Source organism: Electrophorus electricus, chromosome 1, assembly GCF_041902795.1.
Source record: "Electrophorus electricus isolate QZ-2024a chromosome 1, ASM4190279v1, whole genome shotgun sequence".
NCBI lineage: Eukaryota > Metazoa > Chordata > Actinopteri > Gymnotiformes > Gymnotidae > Electrophorus > Electrophorus electricus.
In genome coordinates this window covers 26,051,465-26,078,033 of record NC_137497.1, presented here as the reverse complement: position 1 = coordinate 26,078,033, position 26,569 = coordinate 26,051,465, and the positions used below count along the sequence as shown (strand labels likewise).

The window sequence follows — 26,569 nt, the reverse complement described above, 5'->3', positions numbered from 1 at the left end:
CCTCTGATAATATAAATAATTGTTATAGCCCTTTATTTACATAATAAATGTCTTATCAACTGGTAGCCTGTTGAGAACATTAAGCTATTAGGCTTGCCCCACAACCCCCCCCCCCCAAACATTGTGATTAAAAGCACGGAAACGGAATTCCTGCACATAGAGGGACTGTGGAATGTTTCATTGTGGGATAGCGTTTCCCCAGGGGCCAGTTTCGGCTAAAGCTGACTCTCCTTCCTTCAGGTGTGGGATGACTCTGCTCTCTGTTGCCTCACCTGCCTCCCTATTGTTCCGTGCTGCAGGCAGTAACCTAATCACTGCTCTTCTGCCCCTCTGTGCACGAAGAGGAGCTATTTTTAAAGCAGTGACAGTAGTGATGAAACCTCATTTGGGCAGCGAGGATCCTTCTCTTTGTGTTCCACGGTAGTCTCAGCTGTCAGAAAGGTGGGTTAGCTGTAAACCTTTATGCAGCGTAAGTTTGTTTGTGAGATTTTTGCTACTGTAATGTGTTTCACCAGATATGTAGTGGGCTTGCTAGGACATGGTGGCTTGCACAGCACACGAGGTGGCAGAGTCAGACTCTCCCATATCAGCTGAGAGAATGATAAAAACCGGGTTTAGGCTACTCACTTGGGGCTTCTGTTTCAGACTTGGATTAAGTGTAGTCTTGAGTTAAATTTTAGTGCCAGATGTAAATTCTTTAGTCCAGGTTTAGCCTTAACCTGGGTCTGGGAAAGTGGCCCTCAGAAGGGAATATGCTGAAAGTTCTTTGAATGTACTGTATGTTGTGTATGTTTGAGTCCTTTTTAATGAACCTTTTTAAGATTTTTTTTCAGGTTGTTTATCTGGACATGTCTGTGTTTTGTAGCCTATTGGTTGAGCTGGCTAATATTTAACCTCTCTCTGTCTCTCTCTCTCTTCCTTTTTCTTTCTGTCTTTCTGGTCCTTTTTTAGGACTTTGGGAGTGATGATGAAAGGAGATTAAATCAGAGGTAAGACACCTGCTGTGTGTGTGTGTGTGTGTGTGTGTGTGTGTGTGTGTGTGTGTGTGTGTGTGTGTGTGTGTGTGTGTGTGTGTGTGTGTGTGTGTGTGTGTGTGTGTGTGTGAGAGAGAGAGAGAGAGAGAGAGAGAGACTGTGACTGTGACTGTGACTGTGACTGTCCCTTCACTTCTTTGCACAAATTGCCAGTAACAGAATCTTAAGAAATACTTCTGGATGGCGTGTGGTGGAACCTGTGCCCCAACCTGCATTTAAGAGTCTGCTGTCTCCATCACTGCTGAGTCGTAACACTTGGTCTCAAACAGCCTGATCATAGCCCTCACTGCAAACGCGCCAGACTTTCACTTTCAGCTCCACGTAGACTTCTAATGTTGTCAGAGGTCACATGGGTGTAGGCCCGGGCTGAGCTCCTTTATATTGCTGTTGTGTATCTTTGGTTTTATTGCTATTTTGTGTGCCATATAAGACGGGTAGACTAATTGATAGATAAAACTTTATTGGTCCTGGGTAAAATGATAAAAACACCTAAATCCTGTTTTTATCACTTCAGTTAGAAATGGGATATGTGTAATTATAACTGTTTTGAATGAGGACTGTGCTTTTGATTGGAATATGAAAGATCAGAGTGCTGTAAGATATCGGAACTGCCGAGGACACGAGAGAGCTGGGACACAGGAGAACGATGACGTAATAGAGGAGAACATGTCACCAACAGCGTCTCATACTAGGCCTCGTGTCCCCAGAGAACGGGATGGGTAGTAGCCCCAAAAAAGCCTCGTCAGGCGCCGAATGTGGGTCAGCAGCACTAAGTGAATTTTATTATATTTTAAACCTGCTTTTATAATGTGGTTTTGAAAGTTTAGGGTAGTCAAAAATGGTATGCAGTATTGATCACTGCACTGACATTCATTGAGTGCTCACTGAATATATACCCCCCTGTGGGAGAGTGATACTGACATTCACTGAGTGTTCACTGAGTATACTCCCCCCCCCCCCCCTCCTCCTGGGAAAGTGATATATGTATGCCTTGAAATATTAAAGGTCTTATACGTAACTGCATGATACACAGGTGTCATCAAGACTTCTAGAACATTGAGCAAAGACATGTTTCATTAAAAAAGGTGACAGGTTTCACCCTGTTCCATCATCACTGCATAGTGACAGTTATCTGATTGGATGTTAACTGTATTGGTTTATGTGGTTACTTCAGTTGTTACTTCTTTTTTACTGTGTTTTATCTCCTCTTCTTTGCTAAATAGTCTTTTAAGCTAAATAACAAATACAAGAAAATGGGGTTAAAAATGGCACTAAATATTGTGATATGAACTGTGAAAATAACTTCAAATATGATTTTGGTGTTTTTGTTTATTTTAACCATATTATCCAATCAGAAATCAGGGCTCAGTTTCCTATAATTACTGTAATGTATTAGTCTTCGGCAGAGAGAGTAACACTATCAGTAGTTGTGCTGCTAGGTTTATGGACAGTGCCGCCCTGCTGGTTTATGTGTGGCATAGCACTGTAGGTCAAAGGAAGTGGAAGTCTGTAGCAGATGCCAAAGGGTCAGTCACTGCAGCTGTGGAGGTCACAGCACTCAGGAAGTCACTGTTGAGCTGCCGGTGACCACTGACAAAACACTGTACAGCGAATGACTGGGAACCCCCAGGCAGCTATTAAAGCTGGCTGCGTTAAAAACACAACAATCCCTATTCATGAATCGCACGCTTGTCCACTGACCAATGCCAGGCTATTATTGTAATGAAATGGTATCAACCTTAAGCCCAGCTCGCTAATGCGGGAAAATGCATGAATTTTTGAATTCTGTTTATTATGTTTTGGTTTCTGATTTAAAGGTATACTATGTCAGCCTTTTTTCGCCAACTGTAGCTGCCCAAGTTTCCAAAGCAACATTTCAAAAGTGCTTGGGCCAAACCCATTCAAAGCTCACTTTTGCTCTGTCACACTTTTTCTGTTAGAAATTATACGGCCGGGCTGATTAGCGGTGGCCAGGTGAGAAACGTTTAACATGAATAATTATGGCCCACTGTAAGCAGAAGAGGTTTATCTTCCTGTCCATGACACTTCATGTGTTATTTTGGACATTAGCTGTTAGTAACAATTGTCCTCTCAGAACACTACATTCCCTCTTTCTTTTTTTTCTTTCATTCTTCCTTTTACTTTCTCCCTTCCTCGCCGCTGCCGTAACTCAGAAATGCAGATTTTCCGATTTCTTCAAAAACAGGATGCAGGAAAAGAGGTCAAAGACCGCTGGGTTGCCGAGTCTTGGCAGAACGCCAGCCCTGCCTACTTCTCCTATGCATCCTTAGCATCCTTCATAACCGCATGGCCCCATATAACTGAATATCGAGCTATGTTATGACTCTTATTGTGTGTGTGGACATGTTGAGGGCTCATTGGTTGACACGTCTGCAGGGGAGCCCAGGTCTAGGAGCACTGGCTGAGACTTTTTAGTAAGTGTAGGTTTTTGAATATCAAAAGCAAAAGTATGTATGTTAGATCATGTGAAAGCAATTCTTTCAACAGAGAATCCATGTGATGTCCGTCTGGATGGGCTGAGATTGGATTGAACGGTCATGGCGATCATTACAAAATGTTGTGATAGAGTAGAGGGATCATGCTATTGCAGCCTTCTGCAATATCATTCTTGCAGAAAGGCCGACATTGTGATAATGATTTAAAAGTGATACTTTTGTACTGCCCCAGTAATCCGAATGGTGGACAGAAACTGAGGCCTGAAGGAAATCTGAAGGTCTAAGAAGTTTCAGCCTGCAGATGAATTTCTGTGCTTTCTAGTATGGTCGAGTCCAGCATGCTGTTCAATTATCCAACTGCTCCAGGCCTAAGCATCTGGCTGATCTTCGTCTTAACTGCATCGAGTTGCAGTGAGTTAGCGACTCCTTGTGATGGATGACGGGATAAGACTGTGATTAGACTGCCTCTGCTAATGTGCAAAACCCTTTAAGATCATATCTTCTCTGGCCCTGCAAATTGACTATTCCACTTTGGCGCTGTTTATCCATTGGGTCTTGACATGTTACTAAATGTTGTTGAATTCTCTGTGTTTGATGTTTCCGCACGAGCACGTTCAGAAGGGCAGATGGTTGTGACTGGCTTGAACCTGCCTTACTGTTGATCTCATCGATCCCCTAAGGAAAAACTCCCAAGTTATGCAGGGGGGGGGGGGCACAGTGTAAAAAAAAAAAGAAAAAAAGTTTGAAGCCTCACAAATTCCATCATGCTTGCATAACTCTGACCTGCTTGATAGCATCCAGAAATGACACGTGGAAAAATGAGAGATTACTGCACCAGATGGTGCAGATTGTTTCATAGTTTCTTTTAGGCCACGCATGTAGAAAACTGCATTTCGTGCCGAGAGCTGCTTCTGATAAGGCATAGCAGCGTACATGCCATGACCCAGATTGCAACTCGCAGTCATGGAATCTGAGATCAGCTCTCCTAATGGGAAATGGCCAAAACTAGTCAAATCAGCAACATGGCTTTATTACCACCTCAGGAGTTTTAAATTAATAGCGGTGTCTTTTACCGATGTTTGCATGCACGCTGTTTTTTTTGTATGTAGGCCTCTTGCTTTAGCACGGACACCTTTCTTGTCACTGCCATGTTCCAATAACATTCACTCCCGATTGCCACTGTTCCGAATTGTCCAGATTCTCCACGTACAGCACAGCCTGTTTCTGATCGTAACCGAACAGCGACTGACTGCCAAGCTTTGCTTTGTGAGGACACTAGGGCTACATGTCCCATGTGAATGTGCAAGGATCAACACCCGCCCCCCTCCAAGCATCCCTAAATACTACCTACATCATAATGGGAAACTGATCTCAGATCAGTATTACAGAGAAAGGCTCTCCTGACTGCCTCCAATAGTTGCTCTCTCCCATTCTCTCAGCGTTCCGGCGCAGTAAGAGTTATCAGGTGCTGAGAGGGAGAGATAGAAACAGGCAGAGTTTGACAAGCATATGGGGAAAGAGGGCAGTCAGGGTGGCAGCACAGGCCAGCATGAAATGTGCGGGAGGGGAAAAGCAGTTTTTGCATAAACATCTTTAGTGCTGCTAATGTTTCTCTCAAAACATTAAAACCCAGTAAGGGATTGCTGCAGCTAGCAAGTCATGTTTATGGTGTGTTTGAAACAGGCATATACATATAGGTTTGTAGTATACCAAAAAAAAAAAATGACCAGAAATGTGTTATACAGGAATGGAATTGGTGAGCAAGGATCTTTTTTTTATCATATCAGCTGCAAAGTTCTGATTTCCATTTCAGTGTCTACAAAATGAATACATTTTATGGCAAAACGTGTATGTGAACATTCTTTGCAGTTATTTGGTTGAGTTTCAGCCACACCAAATGCCAACAGATGGATAATATCAATCACATATAATCTTTATGGACAAGCACTGGCAGCAGAACAGGGTGTACTGGAGACCTCTGGGACTTTAAATGTGCCACTGTCATAGGATGCTACGCTTGCCAGAAGACAGTTGTGCAGTTTCTGTCCTGCTGCATCTGCCCTGGTCAAACGTAGGTGCTGTTATTATGACATGGATGCTTCAGCCTGCTAAGTGCTGAAGCACGTACTGTGTAAAAAGCGCCTGGCCTCTGTTGTGTCACTTGCTACAGAGTTCCAGACTGCCTCTGCAGGCAAATCAGCAGAAAGATTCTACACCAGGGGCTCCATGAAATGAATGAAATCATGGCTGAATGAAATCACTGCGTACAGTGCCAGGTGTTGGGTGGAGCACTCTGGAGAAGTGGAAACATTCTTTGGAGTGACGAGTCATGCTTCACTATCTGGCAGGCTGATGGACAAATCTGGGTTTGGTGGACATCAGGAGAGCGACACCTACCAGAACATAGTGAATAGTAAAGTTTAATGCAGGATGGATAATGGTCCGTTTTTCAGAGTTTGGGCTAGGCCATTTAATTCCACTAAATAGTTATGTTAATGCTACAGCATCCAAAAACATAGACAATTCTATTCTTCCAACTTTTGTGGCAGCAGTTTGGGGAAGGCCATTTGTTGTTCCAGCCTAACTGTGGCTCTGAGCACAACAATGTCAGTTCTGAACCAGACCTCATTATTTTTATCTTCTAAACCATGTAATCCAGTTTAGGTTCACAGGGCTGGGGCCTATCATGACGTCACAGGGCACAAGGCAGGAAGCAACACTGGACAGGGTGCCAGTACATTAGAGGGCACACACACACACACACACACACACACACACACACACACACACACACTAGGCCAATTTAGAGATGCCAGTCAACCAAACATTGAGGAAACCAGAATACACAGAGGAAACACACACAGACAAAGAGAGAATATGCAAGCTCCACATAGGTAGCAGCTGTGCTGGGAACCAAGCCTGGTTCACCGTAGCGCTAACCACTGTGCCACTGTGTCGCTCCTGAGCCAGACCTTCTCGTCCAAAATCAGTGTCACACCTCAAAAATGCTTCTTTTGACTAAACAGCAAAAAATAACCACCGTCACAGTCCAAAGTCTTGTAGAAATCACCCCATAAGAGGCTGTTATAGCTGACACATAGGCAGGGAGAGGCAACTCTATATTAATACCCATAGTTTTGGAATGAGATGTTCAACAAGCTCATATAGGTGTGATGGTCAGGTGTCCACATACATTTAGCCATATAGTGTAATTTTATGGATTTACTCTATTTTGACTAGGGCATTAAACTGTGGCAATTATATATTTAATTTTTTTGTTTTAATACAAGTTATAATGCATCTAAACATCTGTAGCTTTTACTGCTGCATGCTGTATATCCTCTCAACACTATCCTAGGCTTATACCACCCAGCCTTATTTAATGCTTCAGCCAAACCTCAAGTCTAATGGTAAAGGAATTGTTTATCTGAAATGCTAACAGGACCCATATGGACAGCCCCTACATGCCAGTTAGGCTCGCATGGTCATACCAACCGGTCTTCTAGAACACCGCTATCTCTTGGCTTTTGTCAGCTGATAGAGTGTCTTGGGTTACAATGGTACTTTATTCTCCAAAAATCAGATGTGAAAGTGTGGACCCAAAGAAGCCTGTTGAGTTTCTCTGTGAGGACATCACTACAGCTTTGAGTCAGCAAGGGATTTTATTTCTGCAGGGGCAGCCAAGCATAGATATCTGTGTTTTTGTTTGGGTGCACCCTCATGCTGCTGCTGTTTGTGTGTGTGTATGTGTGTGTATGTGTGTGTATGTGTGTGTATGTGTGTATGTGTGTGTGTGTGTGTGTGTGTGAGAGAACTGTAGGCACTGCACAAGAGTGCAGTAAGTTGCATAATTATGTGGAACTCAATCTGTGTTCAGCAAATGATTAAACTGTTAAGCTTAGCTTTTCTGTATGCACTAACATGGTTCCACAGCTCAAATAATATGGTTTACTTATAGTGGAAAACTGGCAGGTTGTTATGGGCATGACTCAGCACTTCCAGTCAGCTAATAGAAAGCTTCTCTTTTAAAATATGTAATTAGTGTAGGCAAGCTAAGGCTATTGTCTGCTTCTAGGCTATTTCTGCCTCCAAGTTATGTTACTATTATAGAAGTGCATATGCCCAAAATGTGACCTATAGACCAAGCATATTGCCAGTGTAAGGCCAAATATGAAAAGCCATAGGGATAGGTCCCAGTAATGACATAAACATAAACTAAGACATACCCTAGGGCATAAGACTACGATGTGCTGAGCTCCTCCTTCTGACCAGAGGACAGAGTAAACATGCTTCATGCCAAAACATCTTCTGTCATCAGTCATATACTGAATGACAGCTCAGAACGCTTCACCTTGTGAGTCAGTTTGCACTGTGGGATTCATGGTGGGCTGACCCTAGTCCTTGAACTGGTATGCAAATGGAATTATAAAAGAGGAACTATAAAAATTTATTCCGATTGGCAGATTGGTGGGTGGGTAAAGAGTGAGGTAAGCCCCCTGGGAATCAGAAAGCTCTTCGATTTTGATTCGTCACGTTCAGGAAAGCTCCTGACTGGGCAGAGCAGCTAGCACGCCGCCTGTCTTTCGCCTTTCATCCCATCACAAGTCAGTGATCGAAAGGGACTGTTGCGAGACTTTAGAACAGAGGAAGCTTTCTTTGTTGTGGCTGCAAGAACCCTCAGCCTGTGTGTGCTGTAGAGGGATAAAGGTCTACTGTTGTGTTTTAGCACTGTCCTGTGTGTGTCTTTGTCTAACCAACACATCTATCTCAGACTCTTACACACCTGTGCACAGAGCTCAGCCAGTGTAGAGGTGTCAGCTCAGTCCAGAATGCCTGTTGTCAGATCCCTCTGCCCCAAGTGTTGCCATTGGATAAAGGCACCTTGGTAAGGCTGAGTCACATGGCCCAACCCAGAGGTGTCCCGCATGTTCTTTGAATCGGCGTTCCAGCAGGTCAGCCATCTCAGGCTAATCTGGATACACAACCATGTATATTTATACCCGAGTGAAAACACACACATGTATAGGCACATACACACACATAAACACACACACACACACACACATATCTTCTTCATGGAGCATTTGTCCAAGGCGCAGTTCCCAGAGTTGTTTTTGAATCACTCTGGCTGGTCTGCTTCATCCTTCATGGCTGTAGTGCTGCAGTCTATAATTATCTTAATAACCGGAAGCCTTATTTAATATATCAGTGTATGTAAATCGAGCAAAACTTGGATTAAAAGAGAAAAGTTTAAAATGTAGAATTAAGTTAAAAGACATTCAACAAAGTTGTTTTTTCCCTGTGTTTTTATGTTTGTGATCTTTTGGAGTAGAGAAGGTGCCAAACTACACAGTGGCGTTTTCTAAGTCAGCCCGTGGTGACCCCTAGAGCAACAAGCCCAGCCTTTGGTGACTTTATAACCAGCCAGTTACACAGAGGGAGCGCCTGGTCTTGCCGGATGGGTCTGGAAACGCCGTCCTGCAAATAATAATTCTGTGTGAAGTTTGGCTTGGTCTCCAATTCCAGTGGATCGCGGATAGGAAGGAACTCCCACCGGGCACTGGGGATTCGTTACAGCCTGGAGGTTTTTAAACACAGAGAGTGCCACCCCTCTGTGAATGTCCCAGGCTACTCATTCATTTGCGTGTAAACAGCGCAAGGAGGGTGGTGTTCGAGTGGAGCCACTCTGTGAAACGTGGGCTGAAGGGCGGCTGCTTCGCGTGAGTGCCATTAGCAGTGCGGGGCAGATCAGAGGGCTGGCTTTCTCCTCAGCTTCCCGTAAAAAGGCCGCATGTTCCTGTTTCACTGACATTTACGTCTTTGGGGTTTGATGAAGTTCACTATGTCAACAATGACAGGGACTTTACGACTGCTCAGCTGGGAGTGGCTGACCTGGATTAAAGAACAGTCTCATTGACAGAGTGATCTGATCTCAGAAAAGTTTAACTTGCCCCTCAGTTTCATTCTGTTTGCATAGTATTATGGACAAAAATAACCGACCTCAGCGGGTGTTTTTGGGAGGTCGGACGTAGTTGTGATAGATTTCTTTGCCTTTTTTATTGTTATTTCTTTGCTTTCTTTCTGCTCTCTTTAAACATTTTTCCCCTTTTGTTTCTGCTTTCCTTCAGTACAGTGTTATCAGCTTTCAGATAGAGCCTCCTCCTTATCTATCTTCCTTAACCTGTGTGTGTGTGTGTGTGTGTGTGTGTGTCTGTGTCTGTGTGTGTGTGAGTGAGAGAGAGAGCGAGAGAGATAGAGGTGGAGGGACATGCTTTCTGTCCCTTCTCTCTGGCTGACTCCTCGTGCTGGCAGGCAGATCCCGACTAAAGTCAGTTTTCCGGACAGAGCGTCTCTATGGATGTTTCTGTCGCGCTGCAGCGTTCTGTCTGCGTAAAACCAGGACAGGAGGAGAAACCTTGCAGAGTTAAGGGAGGAGAAAGAATGGGAAGAATCCTCCCCTTCAGATCATTAATGAAATTTAGGAAATCTATGAGAGAGATACCGGCCACCCGTAGCTCGTTGTCAGCTGGGCTGGCTAGCAAGCGTGACGTATCATAATTGCCAGCGCTAAGAAGATCGGAGCTGTTTCCTCTTTTTCTGCATTTTTCTGCTTTTGTCAGTAAAGGGAAACGAGCTGCGTCAGAGGGCTGAGGGCAAAGAAGCTGCTTTCTTCTCTCTTTCCCTCTCTCTCTCCCCCACTCACTCTCCCTCTATCTCTCCTTCTCTCTCTCCCCTCCTGCTTCGCTGCTTGTCTGCGTGTGTTAGAATAAAAGCAAGATGTTTCTGCATATGGACACCTTACTCGTACAGAAAACCTTGTCGGATTACGTTTTTTGGGGGGGGTTTTTTGCCCCTGTGGAAGGGCAAGATCAGTGTCTACGTTGTGATTGTGTGTGTGTGTGTGTTTGTTTGAAGAGAAGATTAGCAAAACACACGCGCAAACACACACGGCCTGCCTCAGGCTCCTGGGCGGAGCCTCCACAGGTTGGTAGGGCTGCTGGGAGGCGAGCCAGTTTATCCTCCTGCTGCTACTCACGGATCGAGAGAGCACTGAGGGCAGCGTGAGCGAGGCACGAGTGAGACGACGTGTCCCGGTCCCAGCAGGTGCTCATCCCCCGGACACGAACAGCTGCGCGTGCTCTGGTTGGCCCCCCCACCCCTTCCTCGCAGGTCCCCGTTGGGTGCCTTGGGCCGGTGGGTGGTGGCGAAGATCAGCGGCGAGGCAACGTGCCTCGTGGCCTGGCAGGATGCACCTGGCTTCGGACTGGCGTCCGCGCGCCGTTGCTCACCATGCTGCCGTACTTCGTGGAGAATGCCGCGCTCACTCAGAGTGAGATCTACCGCATGTGAGTGTACCGCTCGGGAGGAGAGGCGAGGAGAGGAGAGGAGAGCAGAGGAGAGCAGAGGAAAGGAGTGGAGAGGAGAGGGCAGGAGAGGAGAGCAGAGGAGAGGAGTTTCTGTTTGATTTACTTTTCTCCGAACTACTTTTGTCTTTCCCAAACTTTACTGTAGCTTTGGAAATGATGTGATCACTGCATTGAGGCCAATGAAGCTTTCTTGGATTAAATATGATTTAAACTGAGGCAGGACAAGAATATAACACTGAGGCGTTTGAATGTAGGAATACTTGGAAGGCATATATATATATATATATATATATATATATATATATATATATATATATATATATATATATATATATATATATATATATGCATGCATATACATGTATTGAGCTGATGATTTGGTAGTAACTAATGATACTAACTAATTATAGTAACTAATGTACTTGTAAACAATGAAAAAAAAAATTCTGCAGGTTTTTTTCTTACCTGTCGTTAAGTAATCAAAAAATTCAAATTGCATATTAGTGACTGGTTTCTTTTCATTGAACAGCAATAATACAAATTGTTTCCATTCAATATATTGTTACAGCCCTATGAAAAGGTTGGGCATTGCGAACCACACTGTGCATTAAACATTGTAAAAGCATGGTTCAGTAACTAAACTGTATTCTAGGAGTTCATTCAAAATGCACATTTAGAAACACCAAACACACTTTTGAAATCTCTCCCAGGGGAGCATTCCTGCAGGTCCTGCTTTGTGTGGAGCCTCTGTTGATCCCTGGCCCATTGTGAATGAAGACTGATCGTTGACCACATCAGAAGGCTTCTGTTGTTGGGATGTAAGATTTTGTCTGCATTTCTTTAAATGTAGCAGTGCACGCAATGGTGTTCCAGGAAGGGCTGATGGTTGCTGTCTGTCTGACTGTCTAGCTGGCTGGCTTCAGAATGACTGGGTACTCTAAAAGCCTATGACAGACACGGGCGCATGTGCAACAGTGGTGGTCTGTGGCCTGTAGCTCCAGGTTTCCTTTTCCTTTTTGGAGTCCTTGTGTAACACAAAAACTGTTGACCAATGAGAAAGACTGATTAAAACACAAGCCAATTAGAGTTCAGACTGATGCCATTTTATATTGGGATTGTGATAAAAGTTGAAAGGAGGTTTTGTGTGGTTCTGGTCCACTCACTAGTTTGTGTGGTGTGGTCTCCACGTTCCTCGGTGTAAAAGCGAGTGAGACGTTGTAATATATTAGTAACTACAGACATGTCTCCTCTATTTGTATTCTTCACACAAGGAACCTGATGCTGGTCTGGTAAGCCAGGAAACCATACTCATGTAGTATCATGCCTGGCAAGGTTTTTTCTTCGGTTGACGTCGCATTGAGCTGTCGCTGAAGGCTGGGGAATGGCCGCAGGTGAGGCGCTGACGTGCGCGAAGGCTGCGAGCATCGCTCCGGCATTCCTTTCGAATTTGTAGCATCAGAGGTCATCCGTCTTGACACTTGGGCTGACTGACAAGGAGTTGCATCTCTAATTAGCGTGTAAACTTGCTGGCACCGTTCTGGGAGGACTGTGCTGGAGCGCACGCACGCACAAGCCACTTGTTTGGTGCGATGGGGGAGTGTATTTTTAGCTGGCTGTAGTTCGTGGGGTGTGTGATAACAGGATCCCTATGGCTGCTGGCTTTGGCGCGTGTTAAGCAAAGTCGACCGTGTTCCGCAGTGACAGTCCCAAGCCTTGATTTATTACTCTGGTATGCGAGATTTATATGAGACACAACACTGCTGTCATGAGAAATTCTGCTATGGCTGTTTCTGCCCACTGGGCTCCTTTTTGCACTAACTGAATGCTGAATATTCCCATTCTTTATGTTCTCTGTCAACTCTGGAGAGTTTTAAACACCATGTGTTCTCAGACTCTTTAGGCTAAAGTTAGAAAAAACACCTTTCTTGTCTCCTACACCAGTGGAGAGAAGATCGAGGCCTTTACCCCAAATGATTAGCTATGTGCTAAAGCCATAGTCACAAACACATGATTTGGTGCATACCAAAAAAAAAACCTGAACAGTTATGGGAATGGCTTTTCTGTGTCAGGAAGTTCTAAAAGGAGGCTTCCTGAAAACACTAATGAAACACGAATGAGACACGACACTTGCCTGGAGGCAAAATATCTGTCTGTACGATATCCTGGTTTTAGTCATAGTACTAGTTGCAGCACCTGGCCAGACAGTTTTTGTGTATCAATAGTGGAGACCTCAATTGCCAAGAACATTATCATTAAAATGTGTAGTATGTGGATTTACACTGCTCTCTGTTACTAAACAAAATACAGCATTAAACATTGATGGTTTTGGCAGGCTTGCTGCAAAATTGTTAGCATAATTATACATCTCGGGATGAGTGCAGTCAGTTCAGCTTATCGGTCTCTCTCTGTCTCCCTCTGTCACAGTGTGTCTCTGTCTGTCTTGTTCTCTCCACCCCACTATTGTGGTTTCTTGGCACCTTCGTCAGTCTTCTGTTTTTCCCCTTAGATGGGGGCATCACTGTCAGACACTTTTACCCTTAGGCCTAAAGTTGATTACTGGAAGGGTGGATGGAGAGCGAGAGAGAGAGAAAGAGAGCATGCTAGCGAGAGGGAAAGGAGGGATAGGAGAAACAGACGAAAAGAGGAGTGACACAAGAAAAGAGGAGTGACACAAAAGGCCTTGTAGTCCGCTGACAACCCCCGCATCCGTCACAGAGCTCAGACTTTGTCTTTGGAACAAGAGAGAGAGGGGACAAGAGGGAAGGATGGAGACAGAAAGGGGGGGCGAGAGTGAAAGAGAGAGAAGGAGGGATGGGAGAGGGATGGAGAGCAGGGAGAAAGAGCACGGGAGAGTTATCGTGAAGGAGTGAGATGTAGATAAAGAGAAGAAGAATGGGAAAGGAGGGAGGTGAAGGATGGTGGGGGTCTGGGACTTGAAACAAAGCCGCTTCTGTCGTTGCATCACTCGTCATTTGCTAGCTGCTGTGGCCAGCGTTCCTCGGGACGCAGAGACACAGGAAGTCCAGTCAGGGCAAGACAATGGCTCCAGAATTGAGTAGGGTGAGTCAGCATGGGGTCATGACCACAGCTGGGTGAGAGGGAATCAAAATGCGACCTCAGAATATTTTAGCTCACTTATCTGCTCTACCTCCCTCTCTGTTGCCATAGCATTCTCACAGACTTGGCATATTTTGTAAAGGGGCCTCGCACATGCGCTGGGGCATTTTTAACCCTTTCCTCACAGGTCTCCCCAACATCCTTCTCATCCAAAGCCCTAATGAGCAAAAGATCGACACTCAGATGGAGGAAACACATTGGGAGCCATATAGCAAACTGACCTGTGATCAGTATATGTCTTTTATAAGCCTTGTAAACATAGTTGGACAAAGAGGAGGAGAGCATTCACCATCACCTACTGAAGGTGCTACCTTCGTATGTTCTCACGTCTCACCTGGCACAGGGTGCAGGCGCTCCAGAACGTTCTACGAATGTGGGAATGCGACCTGGTTAGACACGCGACGACGACTAAGAAGTCTCGTCCCTGAAGCGGCTCACCATTGATGTTTGCTAGAGTATCAAGTGTCAAGTGTCACAGGAGATTAAGCGCTGTCCCACCTGAAGAATCAAACCCAGCAGAGGTGTCACAAGCACATTCTGATTCACCCGTCTCATGGGACGGGCTGTAGAGCAAGCTGTCTACGCGTGTGATCTCTCCCAAACCTCTGTTAATTAAACTCAGGTCAACATGCTTGAAAACCACTGAGTCACAGTGCTAGATTGTCTCGAGTTTTGATCAGTGGGTTGGTCCTTTTTGCAAGCTTGCTGGGACTTTTTGCCCATTCTGTGGTGTGTTGCAAGGGCTGTAGGGTATTTTTTTCTCAGGTCTGTCCCCAAAGAGGATGTTGGCTCCTCACATAGCTGATCTTATGATAAAATTATTATGGCGTGGATCCAAAACTTTTTGTTGCAACAAATTAGTGAATTGACTAATTATTTATCCTTGCTTTAACTGTGTTGTCCACCCTGTCTTGCTCTCTTTTTGCAGTCTGAGCGAGAGTTTCTTTATGGTGAAAGGGGCGGCCTTATTCCTGCAGCAAGGCAGTACTACACAGGGCCAGAGACCTCATACCCACCACAAAAATGCAGGTGAGTTGCAAGACACCCTCACACACACACACACACACACACACACACACACACACACACACACACACACACAAACATGCTAAGCCTATTTGTGTTCTTCTGTTTGTATGTCTGTCTCAATTTTTTCCCTCCTCCATATCTATCTATCTATCTATCTATCTATCTATCTATCTATCTATCTATCTATCTACATGCTCTGTTTGCATTATCTCTTTTTTCCATGTTTTATTTACATTTTCTGCTGCATCCCTTATTTTCCTTTGCTGCAGTGCTTTAAACCCTAACTTCTACTGCTAACCTTCAGCCAGTGCTGTTACTGCACATGTGCGTGGCACATTCCAAGGTAGTCCTGATAGCAGCAGACACACTCTGGCCCTGCACCGTGTACTAACACATACTTTCTAGTACGTGTCCTAGAAAAACCTATACGTCGGTGAACGTTAGTGTGGATTAGTCGGATTTGTGGTTTAGTGCGTTGGAGCTTTGAGCATGGGTGAGGCCCAGGAGGCTCTGTAGTTTATGCAATCTCAAGGAACTTTCATTTTACCTCTTTAGCATGTTCTACACACTGGCTATTAATGTGAATATACACATTGCAGGCATTAAATTCTTATCCTTTCTCCTCTTTGCCCAAACTGCTATTTAATTTGAGAAGATTCAGGACCCAATACAGAACACTGGTTGTAGACATACTGTAAGATGTCTTTATTTCTGTAATTTCCTTTGGTCTTCCACAAAGTTTTGCTGCCTCCAAAAACCAGCAACCTGCCTTTGCTCACACGCTATGCTGTTCTGCATCTCTCGGCAGTCCAGAGGTGTGAAATGTTAAAGAAGTGTAGAGATCCCGGGTGACATTTTCAACCTTAAACTAAGTCCATGCAGTTAGCCTTGGGTGGCCTACAGTTCTGTGAGTAAGGCCCGAAGCACACGGTCTGTGGGCTTTTGCTTAAATGTAATCCTTCAGTCCTCGCATGGCTAGCAGTGCCGATTGATTGACAGTTTTTTCGTCGTGGACTCCACACTCCACAATCTGCCCTGAATGAAACACCGCACACTTTCAGATTACGCTCCCGCACAATAGGCCTGACCAATGGTTCCGATTCTGAAAACCTCCATGGAGTTTCTTGTGACCTGCTACATCGTGGGTTTTGTCTCAGACTAAAGTGACCTTAGATCTAAACAAACATGGCGGGTGACCTAACTTCTTTCTTTGCTGTTTCTGTTATGGTATCATGTCTGTTGTGTGTTTAGTTTCAGATGAAGAAAATTAGTTAGGTAACTCCGTCATAGCTGGTATTACCAAAAATGGCTATAGCTAACTGCCAACTTCAAGCTGACGTGAAGTGAAAAAAATGCCAAGATAATGCTATGCTAACAGATAATACAGCCGCTGTAATCTGCATGGTAGGAATTGAAATAGTTGTTGCAGTGATTTTTTTTAGCTTGATTTTTTTTTTTTTTTTTTTTTTTTTTTATATATATTTTTTTTTAGCTGCGTTATTAATGAATGTAAGTGTCATTGCTTCACACTTGAAAGAAGACGGATGCATTTTTAAAGCAGAAAACATCAGATGGTCCTGGTGCCAATAGAGTAACCTTGTGCAGAAAAGAAAAGAAAGCTAAATTGGTGAGCAGACAGTACAGTGATAAGTACAATAAATATGGACTCACTGGAGCACATATTCCCTTGTGCTTTCCCAAAAAGGTTTGGGAAAGCTACTTTTCCATCCAGTAAAGTGCTACTTTTCCATCCAGTAAAGTGCTGGTAGTCATGCTGGAAATGGTACTGGTTCTTGTGAACTAGCAATCCTTTTAAGAACGGACCTGCGTTCCCACCGGTTTGAGACCCCAATGATTAAATTTCCTTCATCTGGAAATAGAAGTCATACCACCACTGTTGCTACTTTATTTGTTTGCTTAAATATTTTTCAGAATCTTCACACCCATAGAGTGTCAACTTAAATTATGCACTTAGACATCTGCAACTTTCTATTGAGCTCAGAGAAGGTGAATCATTTAAAATGACCTCACTACCAGTTTCTGCCATGATAAACCCATGAAGCATTTTTTGGCTGATGCAGCTTTTAATGTATTCGAGTGCACTTCTCACTCCAGGCCCTAATCTCCTACGTCCTTGCCCCGATTCTATTTTAAAGCCCAAACCTGCCTCATTTTCCAGTAGCGTCACGAGATGCTCTCATTTAGCGGGCCTGCAGAATGTGCTCCCTCTACATCTCCTTTCCCCTCCCCCCAAAAGATTTTCAGATATGTTGTCATTCCCCTTGGCTCCTAAACACTGAGACCTAGATATTTAAAATAGCAACAGTGACACTATGCTGTTTGATGCAGTGTGCGTCACGGGGCCTGACGCAGCCTTCTCAGCAGCTTCCAGAAGAAGGTGCCTTTTGATGCTAGCCATAGGGCAGTTACAGTTTCAGTGAAGGTCAGGCAGTGCTGATCTTACTCCAGAGGATAAGGGCCCAAGATTCAGAACTCCTTTGCAGGTGGAATAAATGAATGCCACATGGAATAGCAAAATAAGTGTTTGCTTTGAAAGGGCAAAGAAAGTTCAGTGTTCACTGATGCTACCAAACCCAGCAGGTCAAGAGTGCTGGTCTAGCATCAGGTTCATGTCTATATTATTATGTTCAGTGGGGCATGAAAATGCCAAAACTAATTGTAGGATGAGCATTCTTACTTTGATAAATGCGGACCAGTGTGCGCAGAAACCCAAAACTAGGCAGAATAGGTGAGTTGGTTGTTTTGCTTCCTTGAATCCTGTTTTCAGACAACTTCTATTCAGACATGTGCCTTGGTTACCCTCCAACCCCCTTTTCCAGACACATCATCACCATGCCAACCGTGAGGGTGGGGTGGCTCACAACAATGATCGCTCCACTTTACCTGAAGCGCAGCCAAGAAAGAAAGAAGGAAGAAGAAACATCAGCAGAGGCTGCGTGTAAAACATCTGATCAGAGCCCAAACTGTTAATTAATGACTGTGGTGCATTAGGTTTACAAGCCTGTCTGGCTGCAGTCTTCTGGCTGTCTGCTTCATGAGCTCTGGGCAGTGTTGCTGTGCACTCTGGGACAGTGCCAGGGCTGGTCAGGAAAAGAACCCATATAAATGCATGTAAAAACTGTATTTGTTTTGTAAACAACTGACTTTTTTTTTTTTTGGAATGCCCTGTTTTCACATCCCCAGTGAGGCTAAGAATTTTTTTGGGGGGGCGGGGGAGTGGGAGTACAGGACTGCCTGATGCATTGTTTGTAAATCTTTAGCATGATCCTTTGCAGTATTGACGCTGCAGCCTTTTTGTGTGTGTTCTGAGCAGTCTGACCGATCTGGAATATTGTGTTCTGTGGATAACATCACAGCATCACAGTGTTCTTATGATGGAACACATTTAGGCAAATCATTTAGGCAAAAAAAGAACACACGTCACATCACATCTAGTAATGTCACATCAAGTGTTCTCCAGTCTGTTTTGATTTATTGGAAAACATGAAGCATTATAATCACAATGTATATTTGTGCAGCCTTCAGTAGTCCTACAGTAGCATTGTTAGATTAGGGCATGCTATCTGAGTTTGGCGTGTCTGCTGTTTTGGGCGGGACCTCATTATCTAGCGTTTTGACCGGTACCTGACAAATCTTCCGTTTTGGGTGTACCTTCAGACCTCATTATCCTGAGGGTTAAGAGTGGGCCTTCCACTGACCCACTTCCCTAATTGTGGGTAAGATGGGCGTGTGCCATTTCTACTCGCTCAGACTACAGGCTGCCCCATTCTTCAACTAAGAATGCCTCAGCCTGTTCAATTCATAATTGCCATCACTCCATGTTTGCTTTGATGTAATATATGAAGAATGTTGTTGGTATTGAGCAATTCTGTTTTACTGAGAGCTAAGAGGTAACATGTTTTTTCATGTTGTGATTATCCCCCCATCTCAATAGGAGATTTACCTCAGCACTTGCAGGTAATGATCAACATTCTTCGCTCTGAGGACAGAATCAAACTGGTGAGCAGACATTCACATGCACGCACATTCCTGAACGCATTCTGTTGCTTTTCCATGTTTATTGTTCCCAGGTGGGAACAGGCTACACACGTTATTGTGGAGTGTTCTGTGGTACCTGAGGTGAAGAATGAATCAGAAATGATGGCCAAAGCACACTTGCGTTGACACGAAGAATTATGCATACCTGTTTTTTGATGTTGATAAAGAAAGAAAAGAACAGAAAATGTCGTAGTGGTACATGTATGTGCTGTACTTATGAGGACCACATGACCAGAAATGTGAGCATTATGTTTTGTATATGGTTCTAAGTGGTACTGGTCTATGGCCATTAATTTCACGTGCCTGCGTATGTGTGTCAGGCTGTGCGGTTGGAGAGTGCTTGGTCAGACCGTGTGCGGTATATGGTGGTGGTTTATACCAGCGGCAGACAGGACACAGAGGAGACCATTCTTCTAGGGATGGACTTCAGTAACAAAGACAGGTGAACTCACCCCTCGCTATTCAAAATGAAGCTGTGTTTGGTCGAGTGCTAACATGCATAGTATGCTGAGATTCAGACAGCATGACCTGACTAGCTATACCTTCATTGGTGGATGAACAGGTACAATTATTGGTCACGCTGTCCCTTTAATGAGGTATTTTTTTTGAGCTTTCTGCTTATTTGCACATTTGTCCATGGTAGGAATGTCAGACAGATCTGTGCACTTTGAGAGTTTAGATAAAAAAAAAATCCAGACTACTGCCTCAAAGGTAATCACAGATCGAGAATGGTCTGAGTTGAAATCAGGTGAACATGTCAATTCACAGTTATCCAACAAACTGTTGGGATCTCAGGGCCACAACTACAATTGCTTACTTCTCAGTGAGTCATGGAATTTTGCAGTTATGGTACATTGATATGCCTGTGCGGTTCAACGCACGAAGACTGTCTTACTCAGTATGGCGGGATGGTTGCAATTATAAAGTCGATCTGTATGGAAAGAGAACCATTACAACAGCACACCAGTAGGGACATGTCTCCTGATTCACTTCAGTTAAAATCAATGGCGGGTCTTAGAGTCTAGCCAATTTGAAACGGTGTAGGAACACCGTGGAATGAGTCTGATTGGCTACAGTAAACATGAAGAAATCAGGCAGTAAATCCTACATTGTTATGGCTCTGTGTTTATGGCTGCCTAGAAGAAAAACACTAAATAGTAACAAAACCCACACCATATCAAAATTTGTGTTGCTATCTGTTGCTATTTGTCCATGCAGTACATATCAGAGGTTCCCTGCAGCATGAGAATTTCTGTCCTTGTTGGTTTTACCTGTTAAATAAGTAGGTGGTGTTTTCTCTGCAGTAACTGCTGCTCTATAGGGATGGTGCTGCCTCTTTGGTGCGACACTAAGATCCATTTGGACGGGGATGGGTAAGTGAGCTCTGCTGTGTTGCCCCCTATTGGTCAAAAAGGGCATGCGCAACCACACAGTGTAAATATTCAGTGTAAGTACTTAGGAATTATCAAGAAAACATTTCTTACATAATTTTTTACTTCATTTACTTGCTGATTATCGCCAGTGACATGCAAGGAAAATTTAAATGTGAAATCCCTGACAGTGCTGATAATATCAGCAATCATCATTTTAACTGTAACCTTTCTAAGTGCATGGCTAGGTTTGAGATGACCTTGGGTGACCTTACGGTTTTTGTCTTTAGGGGCTTCAGCGTGAGCACCGCAGGCCGCACACACATCTTTAAACCTGTTTCAGTGCAGGCCATGTGGTAAGAGACCTGTGCATATGTGTGTATACACACACACACACACACACACACACACACACACACACACACACTTGTGTAAATACCTTTAAACCTGTTTCCGTACAGGCCTTAATAAGAGGTCTGCACATGCACACACGCACACATACCACATACAGTTTTTAAACCTGTCAGTGCAGGTTGTGGTAGTTTGAGGCTACCTTCGTGTCTGGTGAGCTGCCAGATTGACTACTAGAGTGGAACAATACAGAGTCTCTTTAAGATTCCGGAACGTGTTTACAAGCCATCTAACATGAGAACACAACACTCCTTCTACTCACCTCGGTATGTTCACCAGAGGGCTCTCCTTTTCTCCCAGAAGCCCCGTCGACGTCCAGTGCCCATGTAAGGCAGCTTATGTTCAGCCTTATCTCAGCTTGATAATCAGAGCACTTGCGTAGGGTCAGCTTGTTCATTCAGCTCCTTCAACCCTCTTATGAAAGACAAAAACTGTTTTCATACAAGCTAGTGTGCCTGTGCATGCACCGAAGGACCTTGATTTCATTAGCATGGAAAACTGATCCTAGATCAGTCTTGTTTCCTCTGAGTTGCTTTATACAACAGCCTCACGTAAAAGGTCTATGTGTACGTATGCTGATTGGATGCGGCTTTATTTATTAAGAATTGAGAGGTGTTTCACTCTGAGAAGCTTCAGTTTCATGTTTCTTTCTCTCTCTCTTACTCTCTCTCTCTCCCTTTCCCCGTATCTCACTCTCTGTGGCCAGACATGACTGTAAAAAGGCAAACAATGTTGGTAGATGAGGAATTTACGAGGTTTCACACAGGTTATTGTACTAATGCAGAAGGCCTTGTTCCGATGGCTGGGTGTGTCTGCATCCTTCGTGGAACTATATTTGTGAGCTTATAAACAGGAGCTCCTCTGGGGTTTTGAATGGTGTGAGCACATTATTGTTCAGAGGCATTGAGAACCTGTGGGAGATTTGCTGAGTTTGACCAAGCCAGCCATGGTGATGCCACCTGTTGGTGGATACATGTAATTGTTGCTCTTTGTGAGGATGCGTACCTCTTTTTCATTTATGACATTTGACATTTACATTTATGTTGATAGAGGATCCTTAGGGACACCTTGGTCTGTATGCACAAAGTCTTAATGCAGTAGTGTTGTCTTGTAGTCAGCGTTCAGTATTTTCTTATACATTTACAAAGGTTTGTAAATAATGCTATGGATCATTACTTGATATCCTTGTCTCTGTCAAAATCAAATAGAGAAGCTCACACATTTTTATAGGGTCCTCAAATTCATTTGGCACAATACCGTTCATATTTTTAGCCAAAATGCAAAAATAGACTTATGAGAACAAGTGTATGTTTATCAGAAAGTGAAAAGCATAAGTCTCAGATGTTGGATTGGTCTCGTTTCACCTTTGGCCTTTGACTTGTTGCCAGGTCGGCACTGCAGGTGCTGCATAAAGCATGTGAGGTGTCGCGCAGGTGTAACTACTTCCCCGGGGGCATAGCGCTCATTTGGACAGGCTACTACGAGAGCTGCATTGCCTCCGATCAGAGCTGCATTAATGAATGGAATGCCATGCAGGACTTGGAGACAATGCGGCCGGACTCCCCTGCCATGTTTGTGGACAAGTGAGTGCTCTTCTCCTCTTCCCTTCTCTTCTCCACTCTTTTCTTCTCGACGTGCTGAGTTTTAGTATTTGTACTTCGACTCTCCACCGAAAGTTGATGAAGTGCCATCCAGGCATTAGAAGTACGCTTGAAGGTACCCTCAGGCTATATTTATCAGCAAATGTCAAATAAAATGTATTCGACCATAGCTTCTTCACTACGGTTAAGTGGGACTGCAACCCGAGGCGCCCGTTGGCATGACAGCTGCTCACCCCACTCCCCACCCTGCGACACTCCGTAGTTCCCCCGGCTGCCTGGGCGGGAGAAATCCTGACGGGTCCTCAGAGCTTTTAATATGCTCTCATGCTCTCTGCCTGTTTGCCCTGATAGGCCCACGGAGAGGGAGCGAACTGAATGTCTGATTAAAGCCAAACTCAGGAGCATCATGATGTTCCAGGACCTGGAGAACGTGACGTCGAAGGAGGTAAGCACAGAACTGGGACTCTTAACGGGTTACACCGCTAAGCTGCCACTAAAGCTGTGCAATATATTGTTTGGAAATCGTCATTGCAATATTGGACTTGGTAGTATTGATATACAGCAGCAGAACACTAAGGTAAGCAGATAAGCCCTCTAACTGACCAAAAAGTTTTAAATGTATGACATTCTGAACGCAGACATTCTGGACGAGTGTTCTGGGCAAGATTTTTGCTCTCTGCATTTACTTGATTCTGCAGATGTAAATTATTTTGCTCAAATTGATGCAGGTCAGTTTTTAACTATGAAACATCAGTGTTATTGATAACACCAGTGTTATTATTTTTTTATTATTTTGCTAAACATATTGCAGTATTACTTTGCTAGACATGTATCATCAGTATCATGTATCATTAGACCTGTATCAGCAGTAATGGGAACCCCTTCATACAACCATAATACTAGATCGGACAGCCTAAAATTTGGGATTTATTCAAAGAATAAATACTTGAGAGTGACCTTCCTTTTAACTACTTGCATAATTTCAGACTTTTATCTGCAGTATTTAGCACTTATTTCATTTACAATGCAAACTGAATTTAGGGAACGCTAAAACTACTCCCCAGGACTGACGTCCCGTGTAAGGGCTTGCCCCATATTTCAGTGGCTATGTTGCTATTGTAAAGCCTTTAATGGAGTAGCAATGTCACCAGACAGTTCCAGTCTGCCTGAGACCGAGGCTTCAGTGTTGAGGGTGTAACCAAAATGACATGAAACATGCCCCCATCAGATCCGTAACGAGCTGGAGCAGCACATGAACTGCAACCTGAAGGAGTACAAAGAGTTCATCGACAACGAGATGCTGCTCATCCTGGGACAGATGGACAAAGCCACGCTCATATTCGACCATGTCTACTTGGTCAGTACTGCCACACTCATATTTGACCATGTCTGCTTGGTCAGTACTGCCACACTCATATTCGACCATGTCTACTTGGTCAGTACTGCCACACACATATTTGACCATGTCTGCTTGGTCAGTACTGCCACACTCATATTTGACCATGTCTGCTTGATAGCTTGCACTCTTTCTGCTTTGTCCGAGCTGCGTTGAACACTTGCTAAACAGTGAAACGTTACGGAAGTGATTAACGGTTTGACACTTGGATCAACAGTGAGGTGTGTCATATATTCACAGGGCTCCGAATGGAACGCGTCCAATCTGGAAGAGCTGCAGGAGACAGGGTGAGTTTAAACTGAAACTGAAATGAAAAGAAAAAAAAAATCTATCAATATGTCTCTGTCCTTCTCTGTCTCTCCCAATAGGTCTATTCTCTGTTAATTTTCAAAAACACATTTCCATTTTTCAGTTTTAATTCCTTCTTTGTTCAAGCACAAATACAGTAATATTTTTTGTTTACTCTGTGGTTTTCTGTTTGTGTTTGAGTGGGATTGTGTTAAGCAAACCCTTTCCCCTCCAGTTTAAAGTATAATGAAATGGCAATTATGTCAGCCTCTTATTAATAAATAGAATATTCTGTAAATGTCGTACAATCCTGCCATCACAGAAAAGTCAGGATGGTGGGGATTGCTTACAGTGCTTTTGCCCACTAAGAAGGAAACAGAGACAAACACTCTCCACTTGCTCTTTTCTCTTTTCCTTGTATGTTCTTAAACTAACAAAGACGTCTCATCGTTAACATTGGCACGCTTTGTTTCTTAGCGTGGGCTACATCCTGAATGTCACGCGCGAGATCGATAACTTCTTCCCAGGGACGTTCTGCTACCATAATGTCCGCGTGTACGACGAGGAGGCCACGGATCTGCTGGCACACTGGAATGACACATACAACTTCATCGTCAAAGCCAAGTAAGGGACACCCTAACAATAACACTTGTTTTTCCTCAACTAATCTCTGAAATATACCATAGAAAATATCCCCTGTGCCTCAGGCAAGTGGCCTCTGTCATCCTCTCTGACTTAACAGGAAAAACCAGTCCAAATGTCTAGTCCACTGTAAGATGGGCGTGAGCCGCTCGGCGTCCACGGTGATCGCCTACGCCATGAAGGAATATGGCTGGACACTGGAGAAGGCCTACAACTTCGTCAAACAGAAACGCAGCGTCACGCGGCCCAACGACGGCTTCATGAGGCAGCTGGCTGAGTACGAGGGCATTCTGGATGCCAGGTAACTGCTCAGCCCTTTAGGGAGTGGGGGACAATAGGACAGAAAGGCTTCAGGCTTGGAGGTTGTGTTTGTTTTTGTTTTATCTTTGCCAGTCAGCACAGTAGCCAAAATTGTTTGGTTTCGTTTAATTTATTAAAATTAACTTCGCAAAGTAAGAAGGCTTAAAATGGCTATATGTTAGAAATGTGATGTGAACTAAAATGATCAAACTCTATTGCGTTTATGGTGTGGTGAAATCAAAATGTAGTAATCTAATTTAAATTTTTGTGTCCTTATTGTGCCTGTGTAAAATGTACTTTGCATTAGAAATATATGCACATGTGCTTAATATGTCTCCTTTCCCATCTGTATTTCTTGGAGTCATTTGATTAGCATTGATGAGATTGGAAAATCAGAATTACAACAGCATTTAAAGGAGCAATTATTTTAACCACCAAAAAGTAGCAAGCAATATTTATAGAAGTGATTATTCCTTTTACATTTTTTCTACAAAGTGCACCCCCACATGGAGGTCGAGATGTTTACAATAGTTAGTAAAGCATCTCTGAAACATCCATGCACCTAAGTGTCGGTATAATGACGACTGTTTCATAATGTGATTAAGAATCATTGGCAAAATGACTTATTTGTCCTTTAAGTGTTGTCTACTCTGTGATCCTCTGCAGTAAGCAACGCCATAACCGCCTGTGGCGTCCAGATGCCAGTTGTGATCACCCCGACTGCCAGCAGGCTGGGGAGGAGGGCCCTAGCACTGAAACCCCGTGCGACCCCGCGACACCGTGCGACCCTGCAACCCCCGGCAGTGGCCCATGCTGCGCAGCGGCCCTCGAGCTAGACCCTGCCGGCCCGCAGAACCACAACTACTACTTCCGTCGGCTGTCTGACTCCGCACTGGACAGTGAGCCGTCAACACCAGTGCGCGCCCCGCCGCTGCTCGACGCCGAGCGCGTCTTCATCGCCATTGAGGATGTGGAGCGCGACGCCTTGCTGGACGACGACGCCTTCGAGGGGCGTGGCGGCCTGCCCCTGGCCCACTTTGGCGCTCCAGGGGAGGGCACGGCAGCGCAGACATGCCTGCGTGGGGCTGAGCCCCTCGAAGAGCTTCGTCTGCGCCTGGAGTTCAGCACAGTGGAAGAAGAGGATGAGGAGGAGGCGCAGAAGGAGCAGGAGGAGATGGAGGCGCTGGCAGAGGGGGGCCGGAGGGGAGCAGGAGGCGGGAAGGAGACAGATGGAGACTGCGATGAGAGCGGGATTGATGTGGGTGCAATGAACAACCTGTGCAACGAAAACTCCAACAACAACAACAACCACCTCCGAGCACGAAGCAGCCTCACTGTGAGTCTTATCTTGGGGGTAATTTATGGACTGATGTTTGATGTTAACTGTTCAGCAGAAAATATGGCATTTGTATGTAGTAATGGTATTTTGAGCTAATTATATTTAATGAAAATGTATAGTGGAAGTCGTACAACAATTACATGTAAAACATGTAAAACAC

At 44.3% G+C, this 26,569-nt stretch overlaps 1 protein-coding gene across 10 annotated transcripts in view; it reads left to right on the top strand.

Annotated features, from left to right (window-relative positions):
- Positions 1-26,569, top strand: part of ssh1a (slingshot protein phosphatase 1a) — a 36,274-nt gene that overhangs the window by 4,363 nt on the left and 5,342 nt on the right. For 2 of the 10 annotated variants that reach the window (XM_027009295.3, XM_081713432.1), the window contains exons 2-14: positions 952-989; positions 14,903-15,003; positions 18,959-19,023; positions 19,383-19,504; positions 20,367-20,435; positions 20,723-20,788; positions 22,232-22,426; positions 22,796-22,889; positions 23,673-23,801; positions 24,081-24,127; positions 24,606-24,752; positions 24,871-25,071; positions 25,737-26,406. In XM_027009295.3, coding sequence (XP_026865096.2) covers positions 952-989; positions 14,903-15,003; positions 18,959-19,023; positions 19,383-19,504; positions 20,367-20,435; positions 20,723-20,788; positions 22,232-22,426; positions 22,796-22,889; positions 23,673-23,801; positions 24,081-24,127; positions 24,606-24,752; positions 24,871-25,071; positions 25,737-26,406 — 1,944 coding nt within the window. Of the gene's footprint in view, positions 1-339; positions 442-951; positions 990-9,787; positions 10,837-11,352; positions 11,676-14,902; positions 15,004-18,958; positions 19,024-19,382; positions 19,505-20,366; positions 20,789-22,231; positions 22,427-22,795; positions 22,890-23,672; positions 23,802-24,080; positions 24,128-24,605; positions 24,753-24,870; positions 25,072-25,736; positions 26,407-26,569 lie in introns of those variants that run through there. The other 8 variants (XM_081713390.1, XM_027009297.3, XM_027009299.3 and 5 more) reach the window with 8 other exon arrangements.